The 24,579-nt window shown below is 39.2% G+C and overlaps 1 protein-coding gene across 7 annotated transcripts in view; it reads right to left on the minus strand.

The window, feature by feature from the left end:
• Scn3a (sodium voltage-gated channel alpha subunit 3) overlaps window positions 1–24,579 on the minus strand; it is a 114,842-nt gene that overhangs the window by 4,013 nt on the left and 86,250 nt on the right. For all 7 annotated transcript variants that reach the window (XM_040745469.1, XM_040745468.1, XM_021232918.2 and 4 more), the window contains 9 exons: window positions 23,235–23,355; window positions 21,945–22,099; window positions 20,711–20,884; window positions 9,738–9,860; window positions 6,549–6,821; window positions 5,671–5,724; window positions 4,733–4,870; window positions 3,544–3,648; window positions 1,264–1,534 (listed from right to left, as the gene is read on the minus strand). In XM_040745469.1, coding sequence (XP_040601403.1) covers window positions 1,264–1,534; window positions 3,544–3,648; window positions 4,733–4,870; window positions 5,671–5,724; window positions 6,549–6,821; window positions 9,738–9,860; window positions 20,711–20,884; window positions 21,945–22,099; window positions 23,235–23,355 — 1,414 coding nt within the window. The remainder of the gene's footprint in view (window positions 1–1,263; window positions 1,535–3,543; window positions 3,649–4,732; window positions 4,871–5,670; window positions 5,725–6,548; window positions 6,822–9,737; window positions 9,861–20,710; window positions 20,885–21,944; window positions 22,100–23,234; window positions 23,356–24,579) is intronic.

Raw genomic sequence — 24,579 nt, forward strand, 5'->3', positions numbered from 1 at the left:
TCTGCCTGTCAAAACCCCACCCCTTCTTGCAAGAGCCAATGTCAAATGTCATTACTCTTTCTTCTGAAAGAGTGATAAATGTTTTGGGCAGTGTTGGCTATTTCTTATTGATTTTTTTGTTTTGTTTTGTACTATACTGTTTGAATGAGAATGGTCCTATGGTCCTATGTTTGAATGCTTGGTCCCAAGTTTGTGGAACTTTTTGGGAAGAATTAGGAGGTGTGGGCTTGTTGCAGTAGTATGAACTTGTTGGAGTAGGTGTAGTTTTGTTGTAGTAAATATGAGCCTTGTTGGAGTAGGGATGGCCTTTTTGGAGTAGATGTGGCCTTTTTGAAGTAGGTGTGGCTTTGTTGGAGTGGGTGTGTCATTGGGAGTAGGCTTTGAGGTTTTGAAAGCCCATGCCACACCCAGTCTCTCTCCCTCTCTCTGCCTGCTGCCTGAGGATCATCAAGTTGTAAAGCTCTCAGCTACTGCTCCAGTGCCATTCCTGCCAGGTGACCATAGACTAGCCCTCTAAAACTATAAGCAAGCCCCTCATTAAATGCTTTCTCTTTAAAGATTTGCCATCTTATCTTCACAGCAGTAAGGCAGTGAGCAAGACAAGTACTAACACCGCTGTGTTATGATGATGTGTTTTAAAGACATGTGCCTCACTCCTAAGCCTGACTATTTACCTCTAGCAGAATGTTGTGGTTTGAGTGTTAGTCATTTTGCATAGGCTCAAGTGTTTGGACCTTTGCCATGCTACTGGTGGTGGTGTTTTCGAAAGTTGTGGTGGAACCTTCAGGAGGTGAAGCCTTATTGGGGGGGGGCAGGGCCTAACATTTTATAACACAGATCAATTTCCTGTTGTCATTCTCCTTCCCAAATGCAGGATCACCTTAACCAACTGCACCTTGTGTACCACGCCAGGCTTCCCACACCAGGATGGAGTGTATCCCTATGATTCTGAGCCAGAATCTGCCCTTCCTTGGCTTCTTGGTTGTTCTGTCACAACGAGAAAGGTGAGTAGTACGAAGAGGCTATACTGATTTGTTTTCTGTTTTCTTCACCTGTTCCCACAATCCAGTACTAACACTTTAATTCCTAACCAGTTAACTTTGTGAATAAACTCAAGTTTCAAAATTTTATTCAAATGTGTTGACATTGAAATTTTCACTCTGAACACTCAGTCTCCAAATGCATTTCTATGTCAAACTGCTGACAGAATTTGGGGACAAAGGTTTCTAGAAGTCCATGTCTCTGTGATGGAAGTATTCTTACCTACAATTGAGAGAATCACCACCACAAAGTCAAAGATGTTCCAACCGATAGTGAAATAGTAGTATCTGAGAGAGATGAGCTTCAGCACAAACTCCCCAGTGAACAGGACTATGAACACCAGGTTGATTCGGGATAAGACCAGGGTCATGTATTTGCTCTGGTCATCAGTTTCCACCATCATGGTGACCATGTTGAGGCAGATGAGGATCATGATGCTGATGTCAAAGACTTGCCTGGTTACAAAATCAAAGACCATCCCTTGAAATTTGTTCTAGAATGAAAGGGGAGATAGAGTTAGTGTACACATTGCACAAATACATTGCAAATTCACACATAGCCCTCGGGTATGCACCCTCCTTACAATACCTAAGCTCTATTTTACTTCCTATTGTTTTTCTAAATGAAAGGTCTCATACCACATGCCAATAACAAACATACTTGGTTTATTTGGGTCTCATAGGAAGACAGAGCTGAATATGCCAGAAACTGGTGTAAATTGACTGAAAATATGTAGAGGCTGTTTGGTTAACTATGATAATTTTTATGTAAATTATTTCAATCAGCAGTGAAGACTTAAGATAAGGTAAATACAGACTTTCAGATGAATAATCTTCATTTATCAATATTTTGAGAATTTTCTGTTATTCCTTATTTTCTTCACTCAAATGATGTTAGTTATACTTATGTAATTCTATTTCTGTATTTGTTAATCTGTCTGTTTTCCCCATCATATTTTCCTATTTTTGCTTCAACAAACAATGCATGAAAGGACTACAAAGATGGCTCGGTAGCTAAGAGCACTGGCTGTTTTTCCAGAGGACCCATGTTCAATTCCCAGCACTCACATGGTGGCTCATAACTCTTGGTAACTTTAGTTCCAGGGTATCTGATTCTCTTTTCTGGATTTCATGGGTACAGGCAGACACATGGTTTACAGACATATGTATAAATGAAATACCCTTCCACAAGTAGCATCTTAAAAATGCATGAAAAACTCTTGTCTAACTAATACCCGTCTCAGGAAACATGCTTTTAGAGTCCAAATGTAAATCCAAATGTAAATATGGTTTTATTACATAACTAAAAGTAATTTATAATAAACACATAAAGTACCATGCTTATGAAAAAATTTCAAGGTAATAAACGAAGCTGTTCCAGATATCAGTCAGTGACGTTGGTGAAGCAGGTTAACTAATTTCTTTCTGTGTTCAGTGTCTTTCCATCCTTCCTTATATTATATCTCCCAGTTTCAATTACTTTTAAATGCATAATATGATGTTACTGATAGGGTTCATGAAACTTTTCAGTTGTGAGTTTTGCTGATCACAGGCTTTGTAGTCAGGGATACAGTTACCTTTATGGGCTTCAGTTGCCTTATGTTCTACCTGTCTCAGAGGGCAGATGAGTTAGGGTATAGCTCTGGGAGCACGGAGTATGTATTTGAAGGATTTTTATTCTTTTTTGGTAAAATAAAAATTTTGAGACATGTTTTCTTTCTAAGCAAGTTGGGAGTATTTTCTTGTCTGAAGAGTGAGAGAACCCAAAAAGACACCTGATTTTCTTATTGAAGAACCTAAATTTAATATGTATTAAGTTATAGATAATATGGAGAGAGACTATCATGAATATAGATAGGGGAGCATGAGAAAGGAAAGAATTCAAGAGGTTGGGGAGGGAGCTATGGGGTGAGTGTGATGTGAAAACAGAGGTTACCATTACATGGGGAGGGGAGAGCAACTGGAATGAGGGTTCAGAGGAAGTAAGGGAGGGCAGTAGGAGAGAGAAGGTATAACAAAGCCCAATGATACATACACATGAAAATGCTGTTAAGAGTTTGTTTACTTTGTGTGTTACCTTAAGAGACAACAACAAAGGAGGAAAAGGTAAAATAAGATTTATGCTAGGGAGGGAAAAAAGAGAGGAGGAGACAAGAGAATAAAGAAAGGGAGTGGGGATGGGGTGCGGTGGGCCATCTGGGAACCTCCATCTATGTACAAAGACAAACGTTAACAAGGCCAGAGGAAGAGCAACCAGGCATGCTGGCAGCAGGAGAGTGAATCTGGATTTGGGGCCAGTTCTTGGGAATTCTTGAGTTGAAAATCCCAAGTCACTATCAAGAACATTCCAGAATTTTAGGAACTTGATACTTTTTACTGATTTGGCATCTGTAGATGGTGAAGAGTGCTATAGATTGGTGATATCACCCTATATGTGCTGATCCAGACACTACAATTGAAACACTGTCTTAGAATCTTAAGGAATACAAGATATCCTTCTTACTGAAGGCCGAGGGATGGGCTTCTGGGGTTTTTTGGAGCCAAGTTTCTTCATTGCATTGTAATATTTTTTCTGTTCTTCTGTCATAAAGATGTCTTGACCTCCAAAGTAAATACACAGAAAAGCCTGGTTACAATCCCAACCTCTGTTACAACAGTATTTTAGCAAAAGTATTTCTGAATCTTCCTTTAATCTTTTCTCAATTTTAAGTGGATTTTATCTTGCTAAATACAGATTGATTATTCTGCTTCCTCCATTTATGTGAAATACTGCAGACTTAATATTATGCAAAGCCCATAAGCATATAAAATTCTGATTAGCACAGCATCCTAATTGGATTATATTGTGTTCACAATGAATTTTAAGGTCCTCAAATATATCTTCGTGGAGCCAAATATCTTTTCCTCCTCCTTTACTGTTGATAGTTTTACTGCTGTATCCAACAATTTTGAGCACTTTTTTGTGTTAAACAACGTGACTGGTATGGAAATTACATAGGTACATAACACAGTGTCATGCTCCATAAGTGGGTAGAGTATTAAAAAGGAATGTGGAAAAAGGTGCAATAGTATACAAAGGGAGAGAAAGGAAGACAAAAAGGAGCAAGCAAATGAATAGGAAGTAGGAAGAAAAGTTATTGTAGACACAACGGCAAATTGAGAGAGTAAGGCTTAAGCTTAAGGCTTTAAAGGATAATAAAGAGTTTGCTGGGCAACGCATCTCAGGAAAAGAAAATATCAGCTATAAAGCTACGGAGAAACCAGTGTGTGTCTGAGTTCATAAAAGGTCAGGAAGATTCATGCAGTTGCCTTCTAACAAGTCCAGTTGATGATGCCCTTGGATGAGGGAATGAGTAGGTAACAGACCATTGGATAAAAACAAGCTATGGGAAATGATGAGGCTGAGATATTTGTGAGGGCGATTCCTGAAAGATCCCATTAGCCATGCTAAGTGCTGCATAGCCATTGGATGTCCCAAGGTAATGGTGATATTTCTGGGTCAGAAAGACAGCTGCACACAGGATGTAAGGAGAGAAGCTGCTGAATAGGGACTGTAGCTTAACTGGCCACGGAGTAATAATAATAAATTTCACAGAGTGAAAATAATGTAAATACAATCTAAGTATGTCATGATTGGCTGTGTGGCATACAGGTCTCCGAGCAGGGACAGGTGAGATGTGGAAGATACTTATCTTTTTCTTTTGCTGGTTGAAGTTGTCTATGATGACACCGATGAATAGATTTAAAGTGAAGAATGATCCAAAGATGATAAAGATGACAAAGTATAAATACATATACAGATTTTCTTCATATACAGGCTGAAGTTTGACCTAACAATAGTGAAAATATTGAATACTATTATCAACATGGACACTTGGACTAAATACTGTAGTGAGTGCTGTTATGTCATATGAACTCGTTTTATCATGCCTTCTTTACAAAAATAATTATTTTCTCACACTAGAACAACATTTGAAAATTTAACTTTTGAAACCCAACAAGTTTTTCCACTGTAGCCTCCTTTCCAGATATTCCTCAGCACAAATAACACTGATATAAATGCAGCTAAAGGTTTGCTGCATTATCATATCATCATCATCATCATCATTATTATTATTCCAACATTTTTTGTAATATCTTCAGTTTGTGTTTGAAAAAGTTTTAATAGCAGAAAATCAACTGAGAGGAAAATATAGAATAAACCAATTTTTTTTTATTTCTACTTTTGAGATTGAGTTTCCTTGATGTCCACTCGCTTGTCTGTGCTGTGATCTTCATGGAAGCTGCCTACCAGACTGACTGATCATGGTCTCTAGAGAAACAGGAAAACAAGTGCCTCCTGTGCCAAGCTACCTTCCTACTTGGAATAGTTCTATTTGCAGGACTAATCTCATCCTTCATGAAATTGACAACTTTTCAGAGTAGACATATTATCTATTACATATCATACCTACAGTAACCAAACTACTATCCACACATAAACACCCTGTCTTAAAACTATCATTTCTACTTGCATTGGTAGAGGCTTTGATTTTACGCACTATAGATTTCTGGGTCTTTTAGTTCAATTCTCACCAATGTCTTCCATGGACAATCTATTAGTTACAAAGAGTGTCTGAGAGCTACTTACATCCCGTGAATCAACAGCTGCATACATAATATCCATCCATCCTTTGAATGTGGCCTGTACACAATACATATTAGAATTATTTATGAATATCTCACTTAAATTTATTGTGTTTAGCAGACATAAATACAACAGCATTGTTATAAGTATCTCTTCATATATCATCATGACATTCTCTACTCATGGGTTGAAATGAGTCAAATGGGGCGTTATTCAGCAAATCCCTACCAATAAATATCAAAATTTGTGTTTAGAGTTTAGAATTTGTTTTCTTTTCTTCTGCTAGGAGCAGTTTTATAATTATATGTTTTTGGTTTTCTATAGCAAAACATAACTGGAGACTTGATTAATGAAAATTAATCTCATCTTAATTCCTTCCAACAAAATCTGTGATTGAAGCCTAGGCTTGTATTCAAACACCACTCATTTTCACTAATAGCTGATTAGCAACTGTCACGAGGTTAAAAAATAAACATTAAATATTTTGCAAGGTATCCCTTGAGAGTTGCATTTCAGCATGTACAAAATAGCATCATATTATTTTAGACATTGCTTGGCTAAAAATTCATACATTTAATTCACAAATACAATATATAATCAATATTTCAATTTACACATTTTTATATCAATTAAAAAATTGAAATAATGGTCAGTGGAATAAACAGAAACATACAGGAAGAAGAAATAAGAAATCCTGTGAAATCATTAAAAAAACTGTACTCCTGGAGGGAAATAAAATAATTATATTTTTTTCTTCACAGTCAAATAACTAATTTGAGGTGTCAACTACCTTCTTACTTTATGAATTATTCAGAGAACATCACAGAAGGTCTTAGGTGGCACACTTTGAAAAGTTTTAGGTTCATAAAGTAGCCACTTACCACTTGCAGCAATGCCAAGTAGCCTGCCCCAACATTGTCAAAGTTGACTTTCACGTTTTTCCACCGGGCTTGCTTGCCAAGAGCCTGACAATCACTGAAATTGTTGACTTCTCTCATATCAAACATGCTGCCTGTGGTCATGTTCACACAGTGGTAGAATTTTCCAGCAAACAGATTCACACCCATGATACTAAAGATCAACCAGAAGATGAGACACACCAGTAGTACATTCATGATGGAGGGGATTGCGCCAACAAGAGCGTTCACAACCACCTGTGGGAGACAGGAGAGCCATGACTTACTAAAGTGGAAGCCATTGCCGATGTATGTTCTCTCTGCACTGAGACACGTTTGGAAGGGGCTAAGTGGGCATCTAGGTATACTTCAAGCTCTAGAATGTTTCTTCTACTATTTTCTACTGCATAATGACAAGGGGAGGCAAACAACAATACAGCTAAAGAGCTAAGCAAGAAAGGAGATCAAAACACAACAAACTGAAAAGAAATGAATAAAACCTGATAGAGTAAGATGGGGTCAGAAAAGGCACACTGAGGAAAAAGTGCTGAGGGAGAAATATGAATCAAATGTCAACAGTCGTAATCATTTGTGGTAACATCTAATTTTTGTGAACATGAGTGAATTAATGATGCTTTGAAAGAAGAACACACCCCTTCACAAAGCATGTCAAAGGCATAAAATCTGTGTCCTCAGGTCAGGTAAGCCAGCATCAAACTGATGTCCAGACCCAACTGTTGAAGACAACACCTACACAACTCACTGAACAAGGAGAAGTAAAGCTGGTGCCTATCCAGAGCCTTCACACCCATGTGCTAGCATCTTTGGTACAGGAAGGTACTCTTCAGGCTACCAAAGGAGAATTGTAAACACCAACCCAGCTACAAACCTTTTGACCTACAATGGTGTCCTGCCTGTAAGTTATGCTACAGCAATGGTGGCACAAATTTTGTGGAAATAACCAACCAATATCTGATTTGACTTAAGGCCCACTCCACAAGATGGAACCCATATCCAACACTGCTTAGGTGACCAAGAACCTGAGACAAGATAACCAAGAGACCTCGCATAAAAACCAAACAATAGTGTTCTAAACAAAACAACAACTGCACAGCAATAAGTTGACATTCAGCAACACTCATAGATCACTGCCGTTCTCAGCCATTATGAGAGAAGTGCCTCTCTTCAGCAGACAGGAACAAAGACAGAGACCCACTGCCAGACACTGTCCAGAGAATAAGAGACCTTGGAACACACACTCAGCCCTGAATGGGATGTCTCCATCAAGTCCCTTCCGCCAGGGATCAGGGAACCCTGCAGAAGAGGAGGCAGAAAGACAGAGTGGATGGAGGACATCATGTAAACAAGACCCTCTCTAAATCAACGGGATCAATATGAAGACATGACCTCACAGAGACCGAGGCAGCATGCATAGGGTCCGCATGGGTCTGCACCCAATGGGGTCTTAGAACTGAAAGGAGAGGTGGACACATGGCCTCATCCCTATCCCAGAAGCTATCTCCAACTGATAACCACTTGCAAATGAAAATCTAGTTTTCTCCTAGGGACTATCACTGGGAAACAAACTACTCTTAAGTGTAAGTGGCATGCCTAGCAGTAGATGGCCACCAGAAAATGAATTCAACAGCATTTTTGGAGGTTCCTTGTCTTATCATGTTGTGTCAGGACATTTTTTTGTTTTAATTTTATCTTATTTTTAATATGTATATATAATATATATTATATATACATAGACACACATACAGTATTTTGGGCTCACCCTTACATATATATATGAATATATATACATATATGTATATTCTCTCTTTTTAGTCTATAGGTCCTTCATGTATATATTATGGCTTCCTGTTTAGTGTGTTTATGGATTCCTGAGTGTACAAATGAGTGGGTCTCTGCGACCGTATTTGTTTCTTGAACTCTTTCTTTTTGTTTGTTTTGTCTTATTCCGACATTTTATGTTTTTGTTTTCTGTCTTATTTCATCATTGTCCCTTAGAAGCCTGCTTGTTTTCTAATGACAGACAGAAAGGGGGTGTATCCAGGTGGGAGGTGGGGGAGGGGGAACTGGGCAGAGGAGAGGGAGGGGGAACTGTGATTAGGACATATTATATGAGGGAAAAATGTACTTTCAATAACCAATAAAATACAATAAACCATCAACATGAAGCCACAAAGCATGGTGAGGACTGAGATGATGTCAGCAGTAGAAGAAGATTATTATTTAGAACAGATTTTTATGAATTTGTTAACATAAGCAATGAAATAGAATTTGTGACAGGCAAGCCAAGCGTGTCTCTGCTCACAGTGCTGCGAGAGCAGCTGGAGGGTGGTTTCATTTTCCACGATGAGTAAATTTTGCAGTCAAGGCTGAAGGGGTTTATTGCCCCAAACAAACCACCTCCTAACATAAAAACCCCATGGCCTTGAAGAAATTCAATATCCGTGTGTGCATTTGCAGAGCACATTAAACAAAGCTGGCCTTTGTGCAAAGCAGTTCTGAAGGCGTGGCTGCTGAGCATTTTCTGTGCTGAGACAAGATACGAAGGAAGAGAGCAGGGGAGGACCAGGCTGGTGCTGTGGAAAAACTGAACCTCACTCGTGACGTGTGCTTAGAAGATCAGCGAAGCGAAGCCGACTCCATAGAAATAGGAAGCTAATTGCCCTAGCAGCTTGCTTTGGATGTGAGGGATGCACCAGTTTTGCTGGGTGCTAGGATTTACACTAATTCAAGAAATAAAGCATTGCCCTTTTTTTTGAATATTATTGATACCTTTTGAGGACTCAAACTTACCTACTAAAGGCCTTGATAAGATGAATGTAGTCAAAAGTAATTCCAAAGTGCCTGAGCAATGAAAATAATAGCAGCATGTGGAGATTGTGGTGTGTGTGTGTGTGTGTGTGTGTGTGTGTGTGTTTGTGTTGGGACACAGGGGAGGGGGATGGGTCTGAACTGAACTCAAGCCCCAGATGCTGGTATTTGCTCTGTCTCAGCTTCTGAGTGTGTGTTTAAATAAACTCCAATTTCCAGAAGAAAGGCTTGCTCTTTCCGACAGTGTTAGCCCTGAATTATCTAATTCTGTGGAGACTACTATGTCTGTGAGTCACTGGCTGCATGTAACTCTGAGTTGTAGAGCGCATCATCAAGTCCTCTTACCCTCATGCCTTCAAATCGGGACAAGGCTCGGAGAGGCCTCAGAGCTCTCAGGGTCCGTAGGGATTTGATGGCACCAAGTTCTGAGTAACCAAGAGCAGTGGCTACCAGGCTAACCAAAGAAACCTGTAGATGGAAAAATAAACTGTTAATATACCACCAAATCAACTATTAGATAAAGGCACAACATGTACTGTCCATTCTCGAGTGACTGCCAATTAAAACGTGATGACAACTCTTCCAGCTTCATCTTCCTTAGCATCTGATGGCTGCCTGTCTTATCCCTAGTTGTGTTTTCAGTACCAGTAAAATGTGCTACTTGCTCAGACTTGTTAATGCTTAGAGGGATGTTATGCCCCAGGCTTCTTTGCAAAGTATGTGTACTTTTACCCCTGATAATCCAGGGCTCAGTTCAAAAGCACAATCCCTTTGTTTAACACTGCCAAATAAAACTTAGACTCCTCTCCTGAATTGTATGATGTATTGTGAATCCTAGAGACATTTGCCAGGTACAAGGGCTGGTCAGCTGGTTAGGTATTTAATCTCTCCTTCCATATCACATAAGCTTGTATCAGGTGGGTGTAAAACTCTGTTCTTATCATACATAATATGGTCTGGTTAGATATACATCAGTGAAGCCATTGTCTCCTCATTGGATAATTTAGCATAACATTTGTAAAATTCAAAACGACAATGCATTGGATTAATAAGGAGACAATGTATCTGAAAACATTTTTTCAGAAGTGGATTTTTGATAACACAACACTTCTTACTCACAGTGACCACACTTCTTTCTGATACTCGTAATTAAGTTGAATTTTAGTTAAGTATATGCAACATTTAATAACACACATCTTTTTGGGGGTAGGAAAAGTAATTTGGCTTGATATTCTTTCCATATACTTTGAGGCCTTCATCCACAAGTCTCCAGAAGTAGGTACCACCATTGTCACCTACGTATTGGTGAGGAAGCTGAGCATCATTGTGAACACATACATCCTGATAAAACGTAAGATACAGGAAGGAAGGAAGAGAAAGAAAAAGAGAAAAAGATGTGCTGGAGAAATGGCTCAGCAGTTAAGAGCACAGGCTATTCTTCTAGGGGACCTGAGTTCAATTTCTAGCACCTACACCACAGCTCACAACCATCTGTAACTTCAGATCCAGGCGATTTAATGCCCTCTTCTAGCCTCCTGAGGGTACCAGGCATGTGTGTGGTAAACATGTAGACAGAACACCCATACTTCAGAGAAAGCAAGAAAAACAGAATCCACATCTAGAAAGAGGTGGAGTTGGAGGAGGCTGCAAGTCAAAACATTTTACTTAAAATCATATTTCAACTTTTACATCCACATTAAAAAAATGAGCTCCTTATCAGAATCACAGATGATACACAATGACCTCAATGACTACTTTCTCATTCCTTGTATGAGTAACACATTACAGTTCTTTTTTTTTTTGAGAGACATTGATTTGTTACATTAATTAAATGGCTTAAGGGCATAAGAGTTTAATTTTATGTGTAAAAAGCTATTGGGAGACGAATTGAATTTTCCCTGTGATACTCTGTGGCAAGATGGAGTCAATGATCTACTCAAACACACAAGGCATCAAGGGTGACATAAGGACTTTAAGAGCAAATGTAACCACTGTCCCCTCCTTGATTGATTTACCATTAACTCACACATAAAGTCTAAGAGAATAATAAATTACTTGAATGTTAAATTTGATCAGTGACAAGATTATTTATGAAGCTCTTTATTTGTGTCTTGGGTTTACTCCTACGGAAGACCAGGGAGTTTGGAAAGGCTATTAGTGAACTCATCGGCTTCTATGGTCTCCACTCCTTTACCTCAGGAGACATTAACAGCTTCTTAATTTTTCTTCTGAAGTTAGCATCTGAAGACTTCTTATCCTCATAACCAAGTCCTTTATTCAAAACTAAGGCTTTAAATGGAAGCGGCTGTACGTATCTCATGACTCTGTGTAGAACCAGTGGGTGCTGGGGAGGACAGGAAGTTTGGGTTTTAAAGGCAAGATGCATTACTGGCATTAGTTCACTCTGACCTGGAATGGCAATGTTGTCTGAGATGATGCTCTTAGTAAATCTGAGCCTCTAATGGAACTTAAGGGTTAGAGAACAAAATCTCAGACCTGTACCCAGCCACAATGTGAGCGGTGAAACTTGTTCATTTCCACATATATTTGTGTGTGTGTGTGTGTGTGTGTGTGTGTGTGTGTGTGAACTCTTAATGTGAATTTACAGGAACATGAGCACAGGCCATACCACACAGTAAGCCTCCATGGTAGAGGCTTTCTAGCGTTGTTAGCTGTGATCACACAGTTTTACACTTGTGTGTCAGTTGAGCATGAGAGACAAAGTCCTCTGGAAGGAGGGAACGATAGTTCTGAAGGACACCCCGAAGTCTGTGATCCATTAATGAACAATGCAGAATGAGTTAGTTTCCCTGCAAGACAGGTAAGCATAAATTCTTATATTTTTGGTTGTGAGCCTAGCCTTTAACAGCTGAGCCATCTCTCCAGCCCAAAATTCTTTTTTTTCTTTTATCATTTTTTATTTTAATTTTAAATAGCTTGTTTTACATGTCAAACCCAGTTCCCTCTCCCTCCCCTCCTCCCACACTCCCCTTCTCCCCCAGCCTCCCACTCTATTGCCAAATCCTTCCACATAGGGGATATCTAGAGTCTGTCATTTCACTCTGGGTAGGGTCCAGGCACTCCCCTAAGAGTCCAGGCTGAGAGTGCATCCCTCTTTGTGCTATGGGCACACGATGACTGTATTCCAGGGATAGGCACTGATCCACAGCTCAGGGCCCCATAGGTTGCCCAGGCCTTCTCGCTGACACTCACATTGGGGGAGTCCAGATCAGTCCCATGCTGGCCTCCCCGCTGTCAGTCTGGGGTCCAAGAGCTCTCCCCTGTTCAGATCAGCTGTCTCTGCTGGTTTTGCCAGCCCATTCTTTGCCAATTTGCTCATCACTCCTCTCTCTCTGTCACTGGGTTCCTTGGGTTCAGTTCAGTGCTTAATTGTGTATTTGCCTCTGTTTCCATTAATCACTGGATGAAGGCTCCCAGATGGTTATAGACATCAAGTTCATTATCAGGAATGCAGCCCGAAATTCTTAAGTTCACTATAAATGGTTAGTCGATTAAAACTGGGTGCATCACTTCCATATATTCTGATGATACACTTCAATCTAAAATGTCCTAATTTTAAAAATATATTTTAAAGTATATATTTAAAAATATATATAATTTAAAATTTATATATAATTTAATATATATGATTAGTATATGTATATATTAGACCTGTTAGAATGTTGTACAATGTATTTATGCCTTTTAATGGTAAAGTCAAGAAACATTTTTGTTGGAAATGGAATAACAGAATCTTCCCATCACTGATATCATTTTTTAACACTTTTTGGAAAATAAAATGAGTAATAAACAAAAGAGTAGGAGAAGTCATTGTAAGTATAGTGTCCAGACATGAGAAGAGCAAGCGAATCAGGAGGAAACCACTATGAAGAATAATATAATTACGTTAGGTAATTGATTTATTTTTTTCTACTAGCTTGCTAAAATTTTTATATAGGGAATGTGGGGATGTCGTGTTGGGGCTTGTCTGGAATGTTTTAACAGGGGATCCCAGTTCCTGGTACACCCTTGACTGAACACTGTTCCTCTTCTATTTGGGGAAGGTCATTCTCTTCCACCCACTGCACAGCTTGGGGAGGAAGGGAACAATTAAATAGCCAGCCAGATTAGTCACATCAAGCCTAGTGATCAATGTGGTGACAGTTATCACAGTCAGATTGTCCTCACACCCTGCAGGTGTGAGACTTTGAACTACTTAATTTTGATTAGTAGTAATTAAAAATAATGACTAATAAGGATGACTTACAAAATGTTTTGAGACAGGGTATGACGGTTAAAATGTCAACTTGACACAATCTAAAAATCACTTGGGAAGAGAGACTCCATGTGGAATTGTTGGAATTGGGTTGGCTTTCAGGCATGCTCTGAGAAATTTTTTTCTAATTGGGTTAGCTAAGGTGAGAAGACACCCATTGAAACGTGGGCTGCACTAATTCATGAACTGGTCCTGGGACCGAATGAATGCAAATGTTTGGGTGGTGTTATGTCACAAAGCAGGTCTCCCCAAAATGGCAGCTCTGCTACCAGTGCCCTAATATGATGGCCCAAACCAGGCTCATTCTTAGTGAGCAAACAGAAGAACTATTATCAGGTAAACAGAAACCTAAACTCAGTATTCCTTAGAAACCCTGTCATGGGGAGGAAACAAATCAATAAGCAGCAATGTTACAGGGCATCTGTGTCAGCTTCTGACTCCAGCCTTAAGTTCCAATGGTGGCCTCCTTATTAGCTGAACAGTAACACATGCAGACTCTTCCTAAACTCAAATTTTAACCTACCTTTTGAGTAAGTATTTACTTATGTTTCCTATCTGGATGAAATCACAAAAGAAAGGACAACGAACACACTAAGTTAATGCATGGTGGATCACAGAAAGCAGATGATGACTTCAAAGGAAAAAATGGCAGAGACCCACATGTCTATAGTAGGGAGAAAGCAGTTTGATGAACACTCAAAAGGCTCTGGACTACTAGGTTCCTTGAAAACAAGATTGAGCTACATAGAGACATCATTGCAAGTCTGTATACGGGAAGGCTGAATACTATTGCTTGCCTTCATCTATCCTGTCCAGCCATGTAAGAGAGAACAATGAAATGTTATCTCCACAGCCAAGAGTGAAATCTATACTTGTTCAAGAGCTCAGAGTGTAGATCCTTAATTCACACTGTTTGAGTTGTCCTGTCACACAACTAAAGCTTCTTCAATGCCTCATGCATTGATATATAAAAAACGGGAATAAAGGTGTGTGCCACCACCTAGCTTCTGACTGCTGGGATTAAAGGTGTGAGCTCTGTTACTCTTTTAGCCTGATTCAATTTCATGTAGCCCTGGGTAACCTTGAACTCAGAGAGATCCATCTGTCTTTGTCTCCTGAGTCTTGAGATTAAAAGTGTATACCACCACTGCCTGATCTCTATAGCTTGAGGTTGATTTTGCTTTCTGAATCCTCAGGCAAGCTTTAATAAATTGTAAGTAATAAATCACTACAGAATTGAGGTTTTCCAGTGAAGAATGTGAAGGTGTTGCAGTGACATGTGGGTTTTCATGATATTTTTCCAGCTTGCTAGGTACATAGGATGAAGACAGGTTAGATAGGTTTAGGAGAAGGGACCTCAGAACTAACAGTTCTAATTCTTGTGCTTGTCCAGAAACAGGAAATGACTTTCATTCTGTCCTAGCAACAGGCAGTGAATGCCAGAGAGAGGTCTAATTTCTCATCTTTCTAGATTAATTGGACACCCTGTTTGCAGGTTACCTGTGAAGTTGTGACTAAAACTCCTTCTCAGACAGACATTAATTCCTTCTTGTGAACACTCTGCAATTGGATCTCTGAAATTTCATGGTAGAAATGGAGATATCTATCTATCTAAATATAGATATAATTGTATATATTTATAATTTGACATATATACCAAATTATATATTTCATAATATATAATATACACAAAACTATGTGTTACAATTTATTGTATATGTGATAAATAACATAATTTTATATTATAATGCTATTTTATATTTATAACTTATTATACATGCTAAATTATGCTTTGCAATTTTTTTATAGCCTAAGCTCCTTTTTTATGTTGAAATGATTAATTGTGATTCTTGTTTTACCTCTTTCCTCACCATCCCACCACTTAGGTGAAAATAAGAGTTCCAGGACAGGGTCGGGCGGTGGTGGCGCACGCCTTTAATCCCAGCACTCGGGAGGCAGAGGCAGGCGGATCTCTGTGAGTTCGAGGCTAGGCTGGACCGATAGCCTCCAAAACAATACAGAGAAACCCTGTCTCGAAAAACCAAAAAAAAAAAAAAAAAAAAAAAAAAAAAAAGAGTTCCAGGACAGCCATGATTGCACAGAGAAACCCTATCTCAAAAATACTAAAAATAAAAAGGAAGAAAGGAAGAAAGAAAAAGAGAAAGAAAGAAAATAAAAGTTTTTTCCCTTCATGGAACTTTTTCCATGTTACTTTGAATAAAAAGGAAAAACATCCCAACTTTCATGTTTGGTTCAGAAAAATAGCAAACATACGAAGATATGTATCTTGTTTGTAAACCTTGAGACTCAGGTACACACTCCAGGGTGATTGGATGTTACAGTAAGCTTGGAGGTCACTGAAAATTGATACAGGAATCTGTAGAGGTCCATGATACAGGACTCTGTAGAGGTCCATTGAGGGAAAGCTATTTGCTCCTGGCCAAAGGAATGTACTATTCCTCCGGCCCTGGGTGGAGACTTAACATTGTGATCTGCTTTAGAGACTGGAACATACTGTTGTTGCCTCCTGTTAGAGATAATCCAGCTGGGCCTGTCAATCACCTGGCCAGGAGATCACCTCTCAAGAAGGCTCCTTCACTTAAAGCCATGCCAAGGAGATGAGAAGAATAATTATTTCTGCAATGAGATAACGTACTTATCTCCCCAGAAGCCTTGGCCTCACTTAGCCACTTGCAGAGCTTCCACCAGGCAGAAGTGTGGCTTCTCTGTCATGTGCTCTCTCTGCTTTTTTGAGTCTCAACTAAAAAACCAAGTGTAACTTCCTTCTTTTCCTTCCCCCCTTTTCATATACTCGTCAAAGGCTGGTCATGCTTTCCCTGGCATTCTGGGCCTTCTCATCCTTCTTCTAAAGCCTTTCCCCAGTCCTTCCACCATGCAGCTTCTTGCAAATGCCATGGTGTTCTCTCTTCCTCTTCTTTATCTCCTCCTGATGGAATGGTCTAGGGTTTACAGTTGCCTGTCATGTTGTATTTCTTTGAGACAGTAGTAAATTTCCCCTTGAACTTTATTTTCAGTTTTTACATTTTTTATTATCAATGAGACTAAGAAATGATCCCCAAGTTGTCCTGGACAACAGGAAGATTTTTTTTAAAAGCCAGTTGCATTTTTACCAAAGACTGATGATGGAATTACAGAATCTCAGAGCTGTATTAGAGCATAGCTGCACTAAACCAGCTGGGACCATCTAGAAGCCCAGAAGATCACTAACTGTCCTTTGCTTCATTATAATAAGATCTCTGTATCTTTACCCTTGCAATAGCTATCTGCTTCGCTCATTCATATGATGTCATTGGAAAACATGTAAGGGCAAGGAAAATACGATATTGTATGGCGCCTTTTCCTCTGGGTACAATTGTTCTTTGCCCCTGGCAACCATGACAATAATTGACAGGTCCGTGGTAATGATACTCCATCCTAGTAAAAGGAGAAAGGGAGGTCCAAAGACTCTCATCTGAGACTCAGCTCTCGTTTCTCGGCTCCCTCCCTCCCTTCTGTAAGGGATTGGAGGGGATATAAAAAATCACAAGATTACTTTAAAGCAGACTCCACCATGCAGTTTCCAGGAGGTTGCCATCCAAGATGGGGTGGGACTTTGTTGCTGTGTCTATGCTACTGTTTTAAAACCCCTTACCTGTTCTCTGTAAGAAAACCCAATAAACTTACTAGTATCAAGTTGAACTTTGATGAAATCATAATCCAGCCTACCTTTAGTGACCCCATAGGTGAGCTGATGTTTGTCTGTGCCTCCCCAGAAAAAAATTAAGGCAACATAGGAGTAACCTTATTGTAACCCAACACATTTCTTAGAATTCCATGTCTTCTTGCCTTACCTAATAATTCTTTCCTATTAGAGTTTGTCAAAAGGAGTTATCCAAATCTCTGTGACCCATCCCCAACCCCACATCTCTGATTGAATTCAGAGCCTCATTCATTCTAGATAAGCATTCTATAAGTGAGAGCCCTATCCTTTCACCTTTCTCTTCAGATACTCACAATCCCCTATTATGTGTCTACTTTGTCCTATAGTAAATTTTCTCCCCATTCTTCATTCTGTTTCATCTTTGATTATTTGCTTATTTCATTATTGGTGACATGAACTGGGAAACACTGGGCGGAAGCCTCAGTTTGCTTTCTGAACATGAAAATCATCCAACCCCCCCCACCATACACACACAACACACATACACCTTTCACCACCAGTAAAAAATGGGGATTTATACCACAGGACACTTAGTCCAAGGCTCTTATAGCAAATTTGGGAGTCTTTGTGAACTTGATTGGAGAAGTCACAAGGGTCTCCTGTTATGAAAATGCATGCTGATAGTGAGAAGATGATCTAAATGCTTATCTCTGCGCAAAGGATAAGTCTAGTGCAGTAGATACATCACTGAGAAGTGCTATGTGGTACTTACAAGTCTTGGCTTCCACAAAATAATTCCATAAACATTCAAAACATGATTTTTGTTTCTTTAAAAATGAGTAATTTGAATCATGTGATCTCTTCCTATTTACTTCTTTGACCCTTTAAGGTGACTACAACAAAATCACACTGCATGTCATTTATGCTAAAAAAACAAATCACAGTGTCTTTGTTAATGGGCAAATCATCTTTAATCAAGTGCAACCCTGGATTTGAAGTGTTGATTTTACTGTGAGAATGATTACATCTGTTTATAATGTCTATAATTACAAGTGATGAGGATGAGTTTGCTGATGATGTTATACCTGCATAAAAATCCGCAAGGACCCTACAGATTCTGCTTGTTTTCAATAAGTTTCAAATAAATATTAATTAAGTTATGCATTTAGTCTATCAGCATTGGTAAAAATAGTTTGTATAGTTCTGGAATATTATAATATATTATGCATTTATGATGAGATAATTTTGATAATGAACAGTTACCCCAACAGAAAAAGTGATCTGTCCAGTACACTCTTGTGAGAGACAGAAGCATGGGCTAAGATGGCCTTCATGATTCTGAGCTGAGTTATCATGCGTGCTGTGGGCCTTGTCATCTCTGTTCTTCGCTCATTCTTTTCATTCAGAACTTGATCCCATCACTTCCATGTGACATCTCTCATCCACACCACCATTGACCTCTGCTTTCTATACCCTGGCTTCTATTTTCTGTACTCACATCTCTTAACCCTCCTGAAGCCTTAGAGGCAGGGGATGTCTTTCTTTAAAAAAGCCCCATGGACCTTCAATTTTCCTTTAAATTGTTACCACTTACTCCAATTTACAGTTTCTTTTCGTTTTGTCTTTTGTGCAACTTCTTCATGTTAAAGCATAGATTTTACTTCTACCCTCCCTTGTTAATTTTCACTCTTCATGGCTGAGTGAAAGCATGTCTGTAGCTTCAAAATCATCTCTAGCTTGCTAACCCCTAAATTCATAATGCGGCCCCTGGCTTCTCTCAAGCTGAAGATCTATATAAAATTCACCATCTATGCATGAGTGCTTGGTAAATATCCTTCTCCTGAGCCAACATCCACCCCCTGTGCCAAACCTGTTTTCTGATAAGTCTGCCTCCCACCCAGTTGCTGGTTCTGCCTGACACTCATGTGTTCAGTGTAGAAGAAAGGCTGTGTACAGAAGTATTCCGTTTCTTCACTCCATAGACCACGCTTTGCCAGTAACCCATGACCTTAGCCGGAGACAAACTCTCCTCTTTACTGAAAGATGAAACCAACTTCCTCATTCATCTCCCCATTTCCATTATTTACCTGTTCCCCTCCAAATATCATTTAAAAATGTTGATTACATCTCTGCATGCTCTGACTCCCCAAGCCTCCCTCTCATAGGTCTGTATAGCAAGCCCTCACCATGTACCACATACATAATTACAATATCTAGTGCAGTCCTCAGAACTTGCCAGACTCAGCTTCTCTCTTTCTTCTCATGCTTCATCCCAGGCAAGCACAACAGTCTTCTTCTTAGTCTGCTGCATTCCCACTCTCACTCTCTTCTTAGAGTTAAGTGACTCTTTTTATTCCCTTTCTCCATTCTTTGAATGGAAGACCAGCCATGGAGATTGGAGGTCATTTATGGTGTATTAAAAGAAAAATAATGGAAGATTTCTGATGAACTTAGAGGGCTGAACGCATTTTGGCTGTTGAATGAGTGAGTGTATGTGAGAAGAAACACAGTAATAGTTGGATAGACCCAGGTTTGCTAAAATAGCTACACTGAATGAATGATCACACACAGTAATCACTGATTCATACTGCAAGTGTTAAGCTAAAAACTGAGTGCTAGGACACATCCAGAACATATGGCTTGGAGCGCCTTGTTGCACGGGGACACTGTACAGCAGTAAACAGTGAGGAGATTACAGGGCAGTAGCTGACTGTTATTTCCATATCGCGTCTCCATTACTTGGACTGAAAAGATAAAATAGTCTCCAGGCCAGACAGTTACCCTGTTGTAATGTTCTTCTCACCAGTGACCCCAGATCTGTCAGAGCAGACTTTGGCTTATTCTTTGCATCTTGCATATCTCACTGGCTACTGGGATGCCCAAGTACTGATTCAAAAGCATAAAGGCATTTTATTGTCTCTATTGGCTGAAGGAATATAGCAAATCAGTCAATTTATTGTTACTTAGTAAGAAGTACTTTAGTTGGGACTTAAAGGGCAAATCTCACAATTTCCTGCCCCCATCCCAGTCAGTCTATCATGACTGTGTCCTCTGGAGATTTTTAAATGATCTATTAATAAGCTAATTGCTCAGATCCAATCCATCAGTTAACAAACTTACTTACACGCCGAAACCACAACTGTCTGCCTGTGGTACAGAGCAGGCTCCATGTTTTTTTTTTTTCTCGCCACTTCTACATTTGGGATGCTTCCTCTACTCTTGCACGTGAGCTACTCCTCATTGTGGAATTTACTGTAGCTTTTTTTTAATCTCTACATTTACATTAGCATGAGTGAAACAAGGTGTCAGTCACAGAAATATATGAACTATGGGATCTCATTTTTTAAAAAGTAATTCTTAGAAATCATCTCTGGTACTCACATCAACAATCAAGAAGTCCAGCCAGCACCAGGCATTGGTGAAATAGGTTTGAAACCCATAGGCCACCCATTTGAGAAGCATCTCCAGGATGAAGATGTAAGTGAAGACCTTGTCAGCATACTCCAGCATGGTCTTGATGGTCTTTCGCTGCTCGATATATATGTCTTCAAAGGCCTGTGAATCAAGACAACTTTATATACCTTAATAGCCTGCCTTTCAAAATACTTAAAATATTTTTAGTCTAATATTGAGAACCAAGCAACAGTTGAAGGAGTATTGGTTAGGACCACACCAATATTTTCTATCAGGCAGAAGTCAAAGGCCAAAGTTAGCTGGGGAATATTGTCAGAGGAGTGTCGGCATCTTCAGTGATTGAATGTGTGCTTTTATCTCTGCTCAACCAAAAGTCATAGCAAAAAGACATGCTTCAGTTCATGGAAGATGAACTAAAGATGTTCAGTTCATAAGGCATAGACTTGAATAGAATTCCAACAATATTTTCTGTGATTCCATTGCTTATTTTCAAAGAATAAATTTATTGAACTTAAAGAATGCAAGGCACACAGATAATCCAAAAATACAGGCATAAGGACAGACTGTGTGACATATGACTGGGATGCTGACACAGCCAGGGGAATGTCTCTAGAAATGGTGTGTCACTGAGAAAAAATACCTGGTGAGAAAACACCAGATAGGAAGTTCCTTCTGATTATTTCATGGTTGTTGTGGAATATTCCTTTATACTGTGTGAAGATGTGTCACTGTGATTGGTCTAATAAAAAGCTAAATGGCCAATCACTAGGCAGGCATATAGCTGGGACTTTTGGACAGAGAGAACTCTGGGAAGAAGAAAGGAGGTCTTCCAGCAGATGGAGAGGAAGCAGGATGGAGAGTGTTGAGTAAAGGTAACAGAGCCACATAAAAGAATGTAGATTAAAAGATATGGGCTAATTTGAGTCATAAGGGCTAGTGGGACAAGCCTACGATACAGACCCGGCTTTCATAATTAAATATAAGTTACTGTGTCATCTTTCACGAGCTGGCGTTCAAAGAAAAAGCCTACTATACATGGTTCTGACTTGCTTTGAAACAAAATTTTGTGGAGAATTCCCAGCTCTGCTTGGCACAGAAGCACCTATTCTTTGGATTCCAAAATTGAGGGGGCACTTTTAGTATTTCCAGAGAACCATTTACTTTCCTCGCACCTGGTCCTCTCTAGTCCACATTCACTTACCAAAGCACCACTGCTGAGAAGAATCATGAAGACAATGAATGTCTCAAACCAATTGTGCTCCACAATGCTGTAGCAGGTCTTCCTCAGATTCCACCAGATCTTCCCTTTGCCTTCTTCTGTACTTACTTGGCAGAAGGGAAATTTTTTAATACACCCTTAAAGGAAACATTAATATAATAAATTAAGAAAAATATACTTTGATTGTTAATATGAAAACGTAACATTTTTTTACATCTTCTTCACCCCAATTCTAGTTCCTCATTTTATAGGTAACTGACTGTTTTATTGACTAGTTTTGTTTCAACACTCTCCTGTATAATGAGGCATACTTAAACATACAGACTTAGAATTTATGGAATTTCTGTACATTCACCTGAGTAAAAATTTTTTCAATACAAGTCACAATCTCTGTGCCTGGAGACCACTTAGGAAAATAGAGTCATTTTTCTTCACAAGGGTTTGGAAGCAAAGCTGGATATGCAAGTTGTTTACTCATATTTTCATGTGACTCTGGGTTTTTACTCCCTTTTCAAGGGCAGAAAATCCCACTGTCTCCCCAAGTATCAGTCACTGTCAGTTTTCTAAAGCTAATTTATATTTGGCCTTGGTGCTTTTCTTAGTCACACCTATGACTCACTTTTCAGTCTGTGTCTCTTACTCCACTCTATTCTCTTCTTCCTCATAGAACTTCATATGATTTCCAATTCCTATCTAATCTATTGCCCTCTCTTAGCTGCTACTTGTCATATTGAATTCAACCACGATGAGTCAATAAATCTTTATTGATTTCTGTACAAGTTGAGTTGATCACTATTAGAATGGCATGGTAGCATGCTACATTTTACAATAGCGCTATCTCCAAACAGTTCTGGTCAGAGCAGAAATTAAACAAATATGAAACTGGGAGAAATGGAATGAAATCATTGCAGCATCTATAATAACCCCACTCCTGGCACATTTTGAAGGGATTGCTGTGTCATGACAGTGCAGAATGCCATACATCTCAGTTGCTATTACATTCTGGAGGATATAGACAACAAAAGCAAAACAGAACAAACAGCAAAAACAACATATGCACTCAGCACGCTTCCTCATTTATCCAGACACAATCTCTGCTGTAGTCTAGTCTGGAAACTTGAGATCTGAATCAAATTAAGACAGAATTGTTGAATGAAACAGGGAAAACAAAAATAAGTATGGCCTCACCATATCCTTCACATGCTTCTTTTAAATAAGGCCTATCCAGATTCTGTAAGGACGGGACATTTCAACATGTTAGAGTTTCTTTACCTTCAGTAAAGCAAGCTTCTGGTTTAAGGTCTTCCTCAGGTTCAATTTCAGCTTGTTCACCTTCTCGGGGCGGAGCAACGTCAACTGTGCTTCCTTCAGAAGAACTGGTTGCATTTAATTTCTGGAAACAAAGCCCACGTCAAAGATGTGAATCTCCTTTTTAATCATGCGATTGGGTCTGTCACATGTGGGAAATGGCAGTGCCTAAAGGTGATGCCACTGATGATGGTGCACTAGTGACATGAGAAAACGCCCACTCTCCAGACAGAAAGGACGGTGGTTAGTGTAGATGATGTGGAAAGATAGATATACTTGCTTTAGAATCTTGTGCACAGATGCCGTGGTCAAACAACTACGAGTACTCCAGCCACGTCAAGAAGAGTCTCATGAAGTTGAGTATGGTCACATGTACTAATGAGTATTTGAACTAAATGCATCTAACCAGATCACAACTTCCACCTCTTTAGATGGAAAGTTTCTGAGGGCAAAGAACACTGTCAGTTGCTTCTAAGTACTGTCCATGTTTCTGTAATTTTAGCAAGGCAGGGCTACAGGTTAACATCAATCACACTCATTCTGGCTCAGCTTTGAGCTATATTTTCCCTTGCTTACATAATTTTCTCCTTACTTTACTAGCAGAAAGTGATGGATTTCCCCCTCTCATTCTTTTTTGAACTGCATAAATGAATTCAACACTTGCCAAAGAGTTCTAAATGAAATGGAAATTTCTCCATAAATGACATTGTCTGGAATATTTATTAGAAGCTCATTGTGAATGCAATGTATGATCAGGCTGCAAATTTTCCCTTTAAATAAATCATTGTGACATGACACATAGCAAGAATAGCCAGCTTAATGTTGCCAGAATAAATACCTAATGCATTTTCTGAGATTATGTGGGAAGACATCACAGATGTGCAATGTTTTATGAAAACTGAGGCAAAGACATGACATACAGCAAGGCTCAGGGGATGTAAAGCTTTTAGGGTGGAGAAGAAGCTCACAGACATACTAATGGTTTCAAAGCCCCATTAATTTCAGTGGCTAAGTGTTTGGGTCACACTGCTCTAGCCTTTGGAAACAGTTAATGTGTTATTCTAAAAAGACCTAAATGGCTCCCCAAACACAAGTTCTTTTGGGAGAAATTTGGCTCATAATTCCTGGCTTATCTTAAATCCAAATGCCAATATAATTTTAATATTTTGAGATGTGAATTAAAGTTGAAGAGAAATGTTAGGATGGTGCTTTCTGTGTTGTTATTGGGAAGGCCATATTAACCATACCCAACTAAGTATATAAAGAATGGACTTCAGTCAAAATGTAGTTCAATATATAGCCCTTCCAA

Source organism: Mesocricetus auratus, unplaced genomic scaffold, assembly GCF_017639785.1.
Source record: "Mesocricetus auratus isolate SY011 unplaced genomic scaffold, BCM_Maur_2.0 Super-Scaffold_100004, whole genome shotgun sequence".
In the NCBI taxonomy this organism is placed as follows: Eukaryota; Metazoa; Chordata; class Mammalia; order Rodentia; family Cricetidae; genus Mesocricetus; species Mesocricetus auratus.